Source organism: Bolinopsis microptera, chromosome 2 (assembly GCF_026151205.1).
Source record: "Bolinopsis microptera isolate Bmic1 chromosome 2, MBARI_Bmic_1.0, whole genome shotgun sequence".
Classification (NCBI taxonomy): Eukaryota; Metazoa; Ctenophora; class Tentaculata; order Lobata; family Bolinopsidae; genus Bolinopsis; species Bolinopsis microptera.
Window position 1 is genome coordinate 8,533,722 of NC_087073.1, and position 13,553 is coordinate 8,547,274.

General features: G+C 40.4%; 1 protein-coding gene and 1 long non-coding RNA gene across 3 annotated transcripts in view; one reads left to right on the top strand and one right to left on the bottom strand.

Moving 5' to 3' along the window:
- The window catches only part of LOC134811718 (NUAK family SNF1-like kinase 1), a 60,301-nt gene that overhangs the window by 26,136 nt on the left and 20,612 nt on the right, over nucleotides 1-13,553 (top strand). For both annotated transcript variants that reach the window (XM_063818750.1, XM_063818749.1), the window contains exons 2-3: nucleotides 12,463-12,538; nucleotides 12,704-12,813. In XM_063818750.1, the coding sequence (XP_063674820.1) occupies nucleotides 12,496-12,538; nucleotides 12,704-12,813 (153 nt within the window). In that variant the 5' untranslated portion in view covers nucleotides 12,463-12,495. The remainder of the gene's footprint in view (nucleotides 1-12,462; nucleotides 12,539-12,703; nucleotides 12,814-13,553) is intronic.
- LOC134811315 (uncharacterized) lies at nucleotides 1,745-5,905 on the bottom strand. The gene is made up of 3 exons (XR_010159788.1): nucleotides 2,303-5,905; nucleotides 2,015-2,153; nucleotides 1,745-1,842 (listed from the first exon to the last, which is right to left on the bottom strand). It is a non-coding gene; the product is annotated as an uncharacterized LOC134811315 (long non-coding RNA).

Below are 13,553 nucleotides of genomic sequence, written 5' to 3' on the forward strand. Positions count from 1 at the left end.
TGTTGAGTCTTAACAACATTGGGCATTATATATACATTTAAAACATTTATTTTACAAATTATAGTCTTACAAATTTGAACCATAATAACCTTTTTATTCAATTGTATTTTTTGATCAATTTATACCTAAATTAATGTCAATTATGACAATTGATTACATTCCAATTTTTAACACATCCCATCAGGCACTCAAACAATCATCTTTACCAATCACTACTTCACAACTGTCCTGTTGTGTTCGTCCGTAAATTAACTAGCCCTGTGATTGTATTACTCAAATAACAACTATTATTCTTCCCTTACAATTCTGATTCAACTTTTTCTCAACAGAGATCTCTTGTGTGGCGATTCTGCTCTTCTTATTTTCAGGTCGGTTGCGGGTCAGACGTGACAGTGCCCTCTGGTCAGCCTGGTGCCCCTATCGCCTTTCTACGCCATGCCCAACAAAGCTATCAACAAACAACGAACAAGCCTCGGAGGAATTCCATCTAAAGTACAGGACAAGAAGAAGGAGAAGAAGAACACCAAGAAGCCCTCCCCAGCAAATCCTAAGAACTGTCCATGTGGCCAGCACGACCCAGACTCCTGGGTTCTTTCTTGTACTAATTGCACCCAGGAATGGCACAGCAACTGTTCCAACCTAAAGGGTATTACAAATACTTTTGTTGAACAGCTTATCGACTGGATGTGTCCCTTTTGCTTCAGTCCACCGGGTGTTGAAGCCCGCAACAACACACAAACGGACAGTCTGATTCTGAGAATATCCAACTTGTCAGATGACAATGCTTTGCTTACGAAGCAGATAACCTCTCTCGAGGATAGACTAACTTCTCTGATTGCAGACACCGACAGAATTAGTAGCAGCTACAATCAGATTGCTGAGAGAGTGGTGGCCTTATCAGAAATAAGCACAGGTCTCACGCACTTAAATCTGCAACAAGATAAGACCAATTCAACGCTGAAGGCCTTATCAGTAAAACTCGAGAGCATATCAACCACGGCCACCCCACAACCAGAACATGTTGCCACGCCTCCTCCCCGTCCAGAGCATCTAGTGTTTGAGCCCCCTGCAGTCCCATCCGGTATGGTCCCGGCAACAATGATCAACGATTTTATTAATGAACAGGCTGCACAGACCATCGTTGACTTCCTAACAGCCACTGAATTTAATGATGAGAATGGTCACTCAGTGAAATCGTTTGGCCATCCATATTCTTATGTAGGGTCAAAAGCGACCACCAGTCCGCCCACCATTCCTGAAGCCTTGCAACCCTTAGTGGAGTCGATCAATAAGATGCAGGCTGATGAGTTCTACAAGATCTATCCCGAGCTGAAGAAGAAAGGAGCAGCACCAGTTATCAACTCCTGCTTGGTCAATCGATACGTTGGTCAGGAGAGCTTTCTTCCAGAACACTCAGATAATGAGATCACTATCCACCCCGAATCGTCAATTTTTACGATCACAGTGGGTGAATCTTGTGAGATCTTGTTTGCTGAGAAAAGCTCTAAGACTGACAGTCTCAAGTTAGACTGCAGCCACAGATCAATGTACCGAATGACTCGGCGGTCACAGGACTTCTTCTCTCATCGTATAGAGAAGGGTTCTGTGAAAAAAGGAGTTCGATACAGCCTGACCTTTCGATCAGTCAGTTGGAAGAATCGAAACTCCACATGTATCGTTGGCGACTCTAATACTGGCCACCTAGCCTTTGGAACTGGTAAACTGAACTCGTTTGGTGAGCTGATGCCGGGTCAACGGTTCTGGGCCGCTACAATGGAGGACATCAAGCCTGAGTGGTGCTGTGGCTACAACAACATCGTAGTATCTTGTGGTATCAACAATCTGAAAAAGAATGATGTGAGAAGTCAGGAGGACATTGATCGACTGTTCCTGCAGTATAAGTTGAAAATTAACGAAATTAGACAGTTCAATAGTAGTACTAATATTTTCATTGTTCCTATACTGCCTACTAAGTCTAACGAGCTTAATAAGAAAGCTTTGTATTTTAACTCACGTATATTCCGTGATTTGGATCAGCCTGGTTTGGGTGTATCACATGTCCGCGGTCTCGATGACTTCTTAGATCGCAACATGTTGCTGTCTGAGAGGCTGTCGAAGAAACTTGATAACCGCGGTAGACTTGATTTGTTGCACTTAAATGAGGTTGGTGTTAAACGATTTGCAGCTATTATTAAGAAAGCTATATTCAACAGGTTAAATAGAGGAGCTGAAAAGAGAAGGAGGACCCGAACCCCTAGCAGAACACAGAACGTGCTAACATCATCGCAAGTTGCAAGCTTACCTAGTCCTGATGGTCGTCAGGTATGATCAACAAAATTTTGAGAGAAAACTGTAACCATTGCCTGAAAAACGTTTACATAGGTCAGCCGATGTTTGAGTGCAGTAGATGTAATTGTATTGCCCACTCAAAGTGTTTTTCGCAATCAAAAGCACAAATTATTAATGACAACTTCTACTGCTTTTCGTGCAAAGATAAAATAGTACACAAGTATAATCCCTTCAAACACTTTGTAGATGACACAACCTCACCAGATGCACATGACGAAACATATAAAATATCCTCAATCTTAGACAAATGCCAAGCTTATTCTGCTAATGAAATCAACTCATCGCATGGAGAAAATCTTAAAAAGTTTTCCAGCTCCTACTTTCTTAACATTGATGGCAATAAAAGCAATTTTGATAGTCTATTAACTGAACTGCACCGCATTAACCAAAACTTCACCGTAATAGGTTTATCAGAAACTAACATAGGTCCTGATGAAAGCACCGTGTATTCAATTCCTAACTACAATAGTTTTTACCAGAATACTGTAGGTAATAAATCCAAAGGAACTGGTGTAGCATTATATGTTCAAGATAGACTTAGCAGTATTGTGAACGAACTTGCGTCAGACGTTACCGAGAATTTAGAATCACTATTCGTAACTAGTCGTAAAAACTCAGAAGAAGTAACTTTTGGGGTTATTTACCGACCACCCAGCGGTAATTTTGCAAGCTTCCTGACAGAACTATCTAGAATACTCCAGATATTGCCTAAAAAATCTGCGTATATAATGGGAGATTTTAACGTCAACCTCCATGTTAATAGTAAAGAAGTTAGCAATCTCGAGGAGATAATGTTTAGTGCCGGTTTCTCGCCTCTTATATCAACACACACGCACGAGAAGCCGGGATGTAATCAAACGTGTATTGACAACATTTACACAAATGATATAAACAAGGTTGTTGCCTCAGGTACAGTATCTGACAGAATCTCGCATCATCTGCCAGTTTTTCATATTTTTGAAGACCTAGCTGTAACTAACTCTGAACCTCAAGTTAAACATACCCAATATTATGATTACAGTGAATCCAACGTTCGAGTCCTTGTTTCATCCTTAAACCAACATTTCTCTGAGCACCCACCAAAAAACTTTATTGAATTTCACGACACATTCAAAACGAATCTAGACAAATCATGTAAACTCAGTAAACCTAAAGTCTCCAAAAGAACGCCAATGACAAATCCGTGGATAACAGGAGGATTAATCGCGTCTATAAATAAAAAACATGAGCTGCACGACCACTGGCATAAAGCGAAGAGAGAAAAATGTTTGCATAATCCAGGTAAACTTTGTCGTGAGATCAAGGAAGCCTGTCACTGCAATCCTTGTAATGATGCCAGGGAAAAGCATGCTAATTTTACTGACAAACGTAGGAGAGTTAAACACGTAATAAGACTAGCTCAACGCCTCTACACGTGCAACAAAATTGAGGAGTGTCAGGGTGACAGTAAAAAAACCTGGCAGTTAATTAATAAAGTGCGAGGAAAGCAAAATAAGCAAATGAAACCGTCATTCATGATAAACAATGAGCGTGTTATTTGTCGACGAGTTATTGCTCATGAATTTAACAAGTACTTTGTGTCAATCGCCTCCAATCTGAACGAGGTCTATGAGAGGAGGATTGATGAAGATCCTATAATTGCTAAATCATTCACTGACTACTTGCCACAGTCCTGTCCGTCAAGTATTTATCTTGCTGAATGTACAAGCTCTGAAATAATACAAATTATAAGTGAATTTAATAACGGTAAAGCTAGCGACATACCGGCACATGTAATGAAGCAGTGTAGTCAAACTATATCAGAACATCTTGCCAGAATTTATAACAACTGCATGAATGAAGGTGTCTTCCCTGATCAACTGAAAACGGGTAAGATAACCCCGATATATAAAAAAGAAGATGAGGAATTACTAGAGAATTACAGGCCAGTATCAACATTACCAGTATTTGGTAAAATATTTGAAAAAATTATTTACAGTAGATTATACAACTTTTTCTTATCTCGAGGAATAATATTCGAAAATCAGTTCGGCTTTAGAAAAAACCACTCGACAAGTCATGCTCTTAACTACTCCGTAAATCACGTCGAAGAAAAACGGAATAATAAAAACCACGTATTAGGAATATTTATCGATCTCTCTAAAGCATTTGATACCTTACCATTTGATATGCTACTTAAGAAACTTAGTAATTACGGAGTTAGAGGAAACGCACTAAAGCTGCTCTCCAGCTATCTAAATAATAGATACCAGTATGTTAGTGTACTTGGTGAAGAATCAGAGCCTCTCCCAGTTAAACTAGGCGTACCTCAAGGATCCGTTTTGGGCCCCTTGCTTTTTCTTATCTATATAAATGACATCTATAGATGTAGTACATTAGGAAAATTTGTACTATTTGCAGATGACACAAACATCTTTGTAGCTGCTGAAACTAAGGAACAAGCATACAAAATAGCGAATGAAATTCTCGACTCTGTGTGCCAATATATGCGCCATAACCTACTGCACATTAATGTTAAAAAATCTTGTTACATGTACTTCTCGCCTACTAAACGTAAGACCATTGATAATACTGAAAATGACTTGAATCTAGAAATTGATGGGATCCCGATCAAACAGGTTACTGAAACGAAATTTCTAGGTGTAATTATTGATGACAAACTGAGTTGGACACCTCATATCGAGAAACTAACTAAGAAATTAAACAGCATATGTGGCCGTATTTATCGAATAAAAAACTCCCTCCCCAGCCAGCTGTACAAACAGATATACCACACTCTTTTTGAATCTCATCTAGGATACGGTATAACTGTATGGGGTGGTGTATCAATTAATAAGCTTTCACCACTATTCCTTGCACAGAAGAAATGTGTCCGAATCTTATTTGGGGACTCGGAAGCATTTAGCGACAAGTTTAAAACTTGTTCTCGTAGCAGGCCAATCCAGTGCAGTATAAACAAGAAAGGTCAAATATCCAATGAATCAACTATACCTCACATTAAACCGTGTTCTATATGTATCAGCTTGAGGAAGACTGGTGATAAACAAGCAAGGCCACATCGCTGCCAAATACTTGGGGCAGAATTCCACTCTAGAGAATCAACAAAACCTATTTTCCAATCTAAGGAACTAATGACAGTACATAACATATATAGATACAGATGCATTACTGAAACAATGAAGATAGTGAAGAGTCATCAGCCCATATCCATGTATTCTCTCTTTAAGAAGTCTGAGCTCAGAGATGACAGATTTGTGACACCACACTCATCTCACAATTTCGCATATAAAGGGGCAAATTTATGGAATAGGTTTCTTGAGCAGTCAAATGCACGTGGTAAAATAGGTTCACTAGGTTCAATTAAATCCCGATTGAAGCTTTCTATCATGAAGGCTCAACACCAACCTGACAATATTAACTGGCAGGACTTAAACTTCAACACTTTCCTATGAAAAGACCCCCATTTATATTTATATATTTTAGATTTTACACCTGTCACTCACATCATATATGCACCACAAAAGAAAAAAGATTCATTCAATCATTACATTATACACTCACTCCACCACACATGCACACAAAACATTAAAGCAGGTTACACGCGGGTGTAACGTTCACTTTATCCGAAGGGAAAAATAATACTTTACGTAACGCGCGATTTACGTCTTGGTAGCTAAATTATTCAAGTGCTATTTGTCAGAGCGACACAAATGCGCGAGCGCTTGCGCGGCTCACCTATCCAACACTCTTGTTTACATCGTATCAGGCAATGGTTCAGTTTAATTATGGTAAGGGCACAGCCTGTCAAAAACCCTTTTCGCATGATCCGTCGACACCGCCTGAAGGTGAATGCATAATAACGGATCATGAACGTACGGAATCAAACGTTAATAAGCTTGCAGCTTCCGATGAAAATGTATTCAACTTTGTGTCATGCTTGAATTGGTTTTGGACCTCTTCAATGCTTTTAATTTATTTATTATTGTTATTTGGTATTATGAGCTGATATGTATATATACATACGGTATCTAAAATTAAGCGTATAGCGAGCATATTTAACAATTTTTAAGCAATAATGTATTGCGAGCAGCTGTAACTTAAATATCGCATAAAAATCATATAATTATAACACAAAACTAAAATGTTATTGGAATCTAGGTTAAACTAAGATAAAATTAATATCAGCCCCTTCGCCACTCTCAGCAGTCAACCAGGGCTCATAAAAGCTTAACAGCGCCTGGGTCCGTTCACCAACTGTGCTAATGTGAGTGGCGGTGTGGTAAAACCCATTTTAACAGCGTGAATATTTATCAAATATAAGCGCGCTAGCTGCTAGCATACTTGTATCATTTAATTTTTAATCAAATTTATTCGGATATATATTTATTGATTATGTATTGAATTGGTGATAAATAATAAAATTGTCTTTTCTCAAAAAATTGTCTTTTCTACCATTATTCTTAATCTAATTTAATTTTACCACTAAAATTCCACTTCTAATTAACTTATTTGTATTTATTACATTTTCTTGTGTCTATGACCCATGCAGGAGGTGACCGGGACATGATTTCAGGCCTGACCGGGACCGGGACCGGGATACAAAATGTGACTTGACCGGGACCGGGACTGGGACCGGGATCATAAATAAGCATTTGACTGGGACCGGGACCGGGATGAAAAATGTGACTTGACCGGGATGGCTCAAAATTGCCAATCCCGGTACCGGGAATTCCGGTCCATTACTGGTTAATTCATGATCATAATTTATTACTCAAACTTGTTCAGCAATTTTAAACATTGTTTTATTTTACTCTGAGGATGTTTAAAGATGAAATTCACAATGAATGAAAGGAAAAACTTAAAATCACAGTGAATGAAATTATTTAAAAGATCCCGGTCAAAATCCCGGCAAATTTGAGTGATTGATCAGGACTGTGACCGGGACCGGGACCAAGAATCCTGAATTAACCGGGACCGGGATCATAAATCAGCATTTGACCGGGACCGGGATAGCTCAAAATTGCCAATCCCGGTCACCTCCTGGACCCATGCAATGTACTGTCATTTTATAACTGGTATGAGATTGGGCATAAAAGTTGTGTGGAAAGATGTAATGCTGAGTGGTAAAACATAAGGACGATATTTAATAAAATGAATTCCAATTTGTCTATTCTTTGAAGCAGTATAATAGTAATACGACCCTTCGAAAATTGCTCACGATTTGTCACATGCCTTTGGAATTCCCATTGTGCATCTACTGTTTCGATGGATGGAAGGGTTACGGGCACTGCTAATTTAAACATTGTTTTATTCCAAAGGAAGTCTCTTGTAATAAGAGCAAAATTATTTTCCAGCTTAAACCTGTGCCCTTTTAGGGTTGGTGTAAGGGAACACCCTTCTTCAAAATTCCTGTCTTATCCTGCGTATATAAGATCCAGTGCTGCTTCATTTAATTATACACTCAATCTCGAGAATACAGTAGCAAAACGTATGCAGTGCCTCGGCTTCCTCCTCTAAATATTTTTTTTGAAATTTTTTCTAGTGTCAATAAAAATTTAAAAAAATTGTCAGGCCATCTCTGTGAATATAACCTAATTAAACTGCCTACAATACCCTTCTGTTATGTAGTGAATTAGGGATCTAGCACCTAAATGAAAAATAAATCGATGAATATTTCAACGAACCAGACAAATCAATCATATCCTTGTAGCATTACTCGACCATGGCATGGGTGTTGTTCTTTTGAAGCAATTTGCTGAGAGGATACGATTTTCTCTAGAATGATGCAGGTCTACATGTTTAGGGTTTGTCTCAAGAGTCTCACTAACTGAATCTCTTGGCCAGTTTTGGATCCTAGTCTGAATCCTGCGTCAAATACAAAGAAGCTATGTGATCGCATAATTGGTGTGATTTGTGATTGGATAATATGATTCATGAAAAGGAACTAGGATACAAACTAAAATTACAGCAAGGATAATCTTACTACTTAGCAAAAAAAAATTGGATATTTTCCCTGTTAAACAAAAGTTTATTGATAATTATCTCATACTCTTCTTCCTAATAGTGAATAGCATGATTCCCATATCACTTCCTAATTATATACTATAATGCAGCAACTCCATGTGTTAGATCGCCAATTACTGTGCATTTAAAAAACCCATTTCCTAGTTGTATTATAAACAAAACCTCTAAAGTAAATACTTCAGTACAATAATAACCAAATTCCATTATATGAATATATATTACACTAATGTTAGGAACCACTTAATAATGAAAACCACTTAAATACTTAGCAATTGGGCGGAAGACCGTCAAAACCGATGTTGAACATAAGAAATTCCTGCTCCACAGGTTTTCTCAGACTCGATGCGATAGTCACATGCATGTATATTGTATAATCATCATTGCTAGAAAAGGTGGGGGGGTCCAACCCGATGTCCGATATGAGGGTTGATGAGGCCAAAATCGGAATCGGAAAAATCGGAAAATTGAGAAATTTTAGAGAATCGATCCCTAAAACCTCTCAGAAGTGAGGAAGTGATAAAAAACCCCTACATATGCTATATTGTTATGAGAAAACGAACTAATTGGACATTCCAATAGTATGTTTTATGTGTTTTTCCACTGCAGGGGCTAGTATGCTCACTACTAGTTGGAGTTGTCATGTACTCCCAGACCCGAGTGCTTTGGCCTCTTGACGTGAGATCGATTGTTTCTGCTCATTAATTTTATCCCTGTTACTTGTTATTATGTATTAGTACAACACTAGGGTTATATTTTGTGGTCCGGTCTTTAAACATACCATAATATCACTAGTACACTGCACCTTAAATGTATAGTCAAGTACATTTGTATCGTAACACATGCTTGGCTGGGGGATCATGTTTTGTGTCCGTTCGGTACCCTGTATTTTCAAAACGGACAAAAAGTAGGGCGGACAAAAACAGACAAAACATTTAGATGTCCTCCTCCTCCTCCTCCTAAGTCTTCCTCCTCCTGAGTCCTTCTCCTCCTCAGTCCTCTTCAGTCCTCTTCCTGACTCCTCGTCCTCGTCCTCGTCCTTCTCCTCAGTCCTCCTCACCCTCCTCCTCAATCCCCTTCTCCTCCTCAGTCCTACTCCCAGTCCTCCTCCTTCTCCTTCTCCTTCTCCTTCTCCTCCTCCTCATCCTCATTTCTCCTCCTGATCCTCCTTCTCCTCCCCATCAGGCATCAGTTCTCCTTAGTCCTCCTCATAGTCGTCCTCCTCCTCCTGAGTCCTTCTCATCCTCCTCCACCTCCTGAGTCCACCTCCTGAGTCCTCCTCCTCAGTCCTCATCCTCCTCCTCAGTCATCATCCTCTTCCTCCTGAGTCCTCCCCCAGTCCTCCTCCTCCTTCTCCTCCTCATCCTCCTCCTCCTTCTCCTCCTCATCAGTCCTCATCCTCTGTCCTCCTCATAATCGTCCTCGTCCTCATCCTCGTCCTTAGTCCTCCTCCTCCTTATCCTCCTCCTCAGTCCTCCCCCAGTCCTAATCCTCCTCCTTCTCCTCCTCCTCCTACTCCTCCTCCTCCTTCTCCTCTTTCTTCTCCTCCTAATCATTCCTCCTCCTCAGTCGTCCTCCGCCTCCTCCTCGTCCTTAGTCCTCGTCCTCTTCAGTATTCCTCCTCAGTCCTCCTCAGTCCTCATCCTCCTCATCCTCCTCCTCCTCCTCAGTCCTCCTCCTCCTTCTCCTCTTCCTTCTCCTCCTAATCAGTCCTCCTCCTCAGTCGTCCTCCTCCTCTTCATTAGCCCTTGTCCTCATCCTCCTAGTCCTCGTCCTTAGTCCTCGTCCTCATCCTCCTCAGTCTTCCTCCTCAGTCCTCATCAGTCTCATCGTCCTCATCCTCCTCCCCAAGTCCTCCTCTTCCTCAGTCCTCCCCCAGTCCTCCTTCTCATCCTCCTCATCCTCTTCAGTCGTCATCTTGTTCCTCCACAGTCCTCCTCTTCCTCCTACTCGTCAGTCCTCCTCCTCCTCCTTCTCCTCAGTCCTCCTCCTCCTCCGCAGTCCTTCTCCTCCTCGTCAGTCCTCCTCCTCGCCAGTCCTCCTTCTCCTTCTTCTCCTCCTACTCCTAAGTCCTCCTCCTCCTCCTCAGTCCTCCTCCTCCCTCTCATCCTTTTCCTCCTTCTCCTCCTTCTCCTCCTACTCCTAAGTCATCCTCCTGCTCCTCAGTCCTCCCCCAGTCCTCCTCCTCATCAGTCCTCCCCCAGTCCTCCTTCTCCTCCTCCTCATCCTCAGTCCTCCTCCTCATCATCCTCCTCAGTCCTCCTCCTCCTCAGTCCTCCCTAAGTCCTCCTCTTCCTCAGTCCTCCCTAGTCCTCCTTCTCCTCCTCCTCATCCTCAGTCCTCCTCCTCATCCTCAGTCCTCCTCCTCAGTCCTCCTCGTCCTTAGTCCTCCCCCAGTCCTCCTTCTCCTCATCCTCAGTCCTCCTCCTCAGTCCTCGTCCTTCTCCTTTTTAACAGTCCTCCTCCTCAGTCTTCCTCCTCGTCCTCGCTCTCGTCCTCCTCCTTCTCGTCTTCCTCCACACCAATCCTGCTCCTCTTCCTCAGTCCTCCCTCTCCTCTTCAGTCCTCCTCCTCCTCAGTCCTCCTCGGTCCTCCTCTTTCTCCTCAGTCTTCCTCCTTTTCCTCCTCCTCCTCATTTCTCTTCCTCATCCTCCTCCTCCTTCTTCTCTTCCTTCTCCTCCTAATCAGTCCTCCTCCTAATCAGTCCTCCTCCTCAGTCGTCCTCCTCCTCGTCCTTAGTCCTCGTCCTCATCGTCCTTAGTCCTCGTCCTCATCCTCCTAGTCCTCGTCCTCATCCTCCTAGTGCTCGTCCTGGTCCTCCTCAGTCTTCCTCCTCTGTCCTCCTCAGTCCTCCTTCTCCTCAGTCCTCCTCCTCCTCCTCATCAGTTTACACAATTTATTGTTACTAAAATGTTTTTAAACGCATTTGAGTCTGTAACATATTGACATGTTACTGTTACTGACTCAAAATGTGCCCGAGAATTTTTTTGTTTAACAGAGTTTTACTCTCCAGTACTATGGAAAAGTTGTTACATGATAAATAAAGATTTTGATAAATAAAGTGATTTTCATCCCTTTTAATGTTATTGAAAATTGTGTAGACTATTCTTTGTATCTAACTGAGGATTGGAAGTTTGAGAAAGGACCATAGTCATTAACCGTGCTACCCATTTCTGCAGATAGCCTGTTACAAATTGTGGAGACAATTTAAATCAAAAGTTACTAAAGCGTTCGCTATTTGTTACGATTGTTATTACCAACCGTACCTCTTTCAATTGTGGACCGGGGTGGATGTTTCTGTCAAACAAGAGTTGGTACGACATTGTGTTGTTTTTCGGACGAAACGATTCTTGTTTGGAACAAGATACCATTTTGGGGTTCTGGGACCACCACCAATCGATTTCTTGTCATATTTAAGTACAGAAATAGCTACCTATATCGCCTAGAAACCTCAGAGGGAAGATTTAAATTTTCCCGATTTTTCCGATATGAGGGTTGATGAGGCCAAAATCGGGATCGGAATGATCGGAATTGATCGGGTTGGACCCCCCCCCCCCAAAAGGTAACCCAGTTAATGCTGTGTGTCACTAAGAGAATAAGAGTTTTACTATAGAATATTCTATTTGAATCGATTAGAAATATCTTTATTTGCGTATGTTCCATATAGTTGAAATCATCTATCATCATTATCTATTTGCAGTATGATTTGCACCCCCCCCCCCATCTGCATCAGTAGTTTGTAAAGATTTTCTGGAATTTCTCACTCTTCCCTCACAATTTCCCCTTTGCTCAGACTAAAGATTGTAACCAGTAAGCCTCTTATGAGGTCCAATTTAAGAGATGTGCAAACAGCATTGTTTAAATTATTATAGATGCTTCAATAGGAATTTTGTTTCTACCACATGATCCTATTAATGAATTGGGGTAACTGTAAATTCCTGGATTCAACCAGACCTAGTATCTCTAGCAACCATTATTATATATGTATCACCGCGCCACATAATGGGAAGGTGCTGTAAAGTCTTCAGTTGTCGTCTAAATATTTGAAAGTTCATCGAAGCCCTTTGAATAAGTCTCACATTAATCATTTACAGGATGTCAAAATGTAGTTAGGAAGATGGTTCTATGGCTGCCACCGTGATGCGCCCTGCATCTATATCAAACTCAGGTTAGCTTATTCAATAATTTTAGTTATTGATACCCGATTTTAAAATTAGATACATGAATTTTCTTAATCTCATAATCTGATAACGTTTTGAAGTAAAATGTTACTCAATCAAACAGCGTCCATTTCTAAACCTGAAAAAATTTTAAAATTACATAAAATGTTCAGGATCAAACATGTCAAATCCGGGCGGGAAGCGCTACAGGATAGAGCGAACATTGGGAGAAGGAACTTATGGGAAAGTTAAACTTGCTTACGATAACTACACTAGAGAAAAGGTAAAACTTCAAGTTTTTGATGAAATACTGTAGTCAGTTAATTTATTTTACCATTTAAATGGATAATCTTAAATTTAAATTCGTGAAAACCTTGAAAGTTTATATATTTCGGCTTAAGATGTCATTATCATATATTGTAGATTTTAGTTTCAAATCAAGCTATTCCAGACAATATTTTTTGTACAAAACATGTCATCACAATACATATAATATTTTGAGTGTAATTTTCAATAAAACCTTTGTTTAGTCCAGGAGTTAGTCCAGTCATTAAAAATATAAACTGACCTGGATTTTCTCATATAAAGAACATTTAAATTCACACAATGCACTGCTTTACAACAATGTCCAATATTTACAACACACACACACGTACACTCAAAGTGTTTCACATAACATAATATATTAAGGGGGCATACACCAAATCTGTCCAGACCAAATGACCTCATAGGCAGTTCAGTGACCTTCTAGCGCACCGTTTCCACACCAAAAAAAATTATTTTGAGAATACCCATTTTTGTAATCGAGCATTTCCTGGTTAGAGTGGAATTTTCGGAAAAACACAATTTGTTTCGTGGAGAGGCTATAAGTTAATCATTTCTTGCGGTATCGGGTTGAAATTTTGCTCGCCGTCTATTCACATCTATTTCAAGGTGTGTGAAAAATCTTGATATCGTATCTAAAAAGGCTGGTGTGTTATAAATTTTTAAAGTTAACAAAAGTCAAAAAGTTGAAATTGTCCT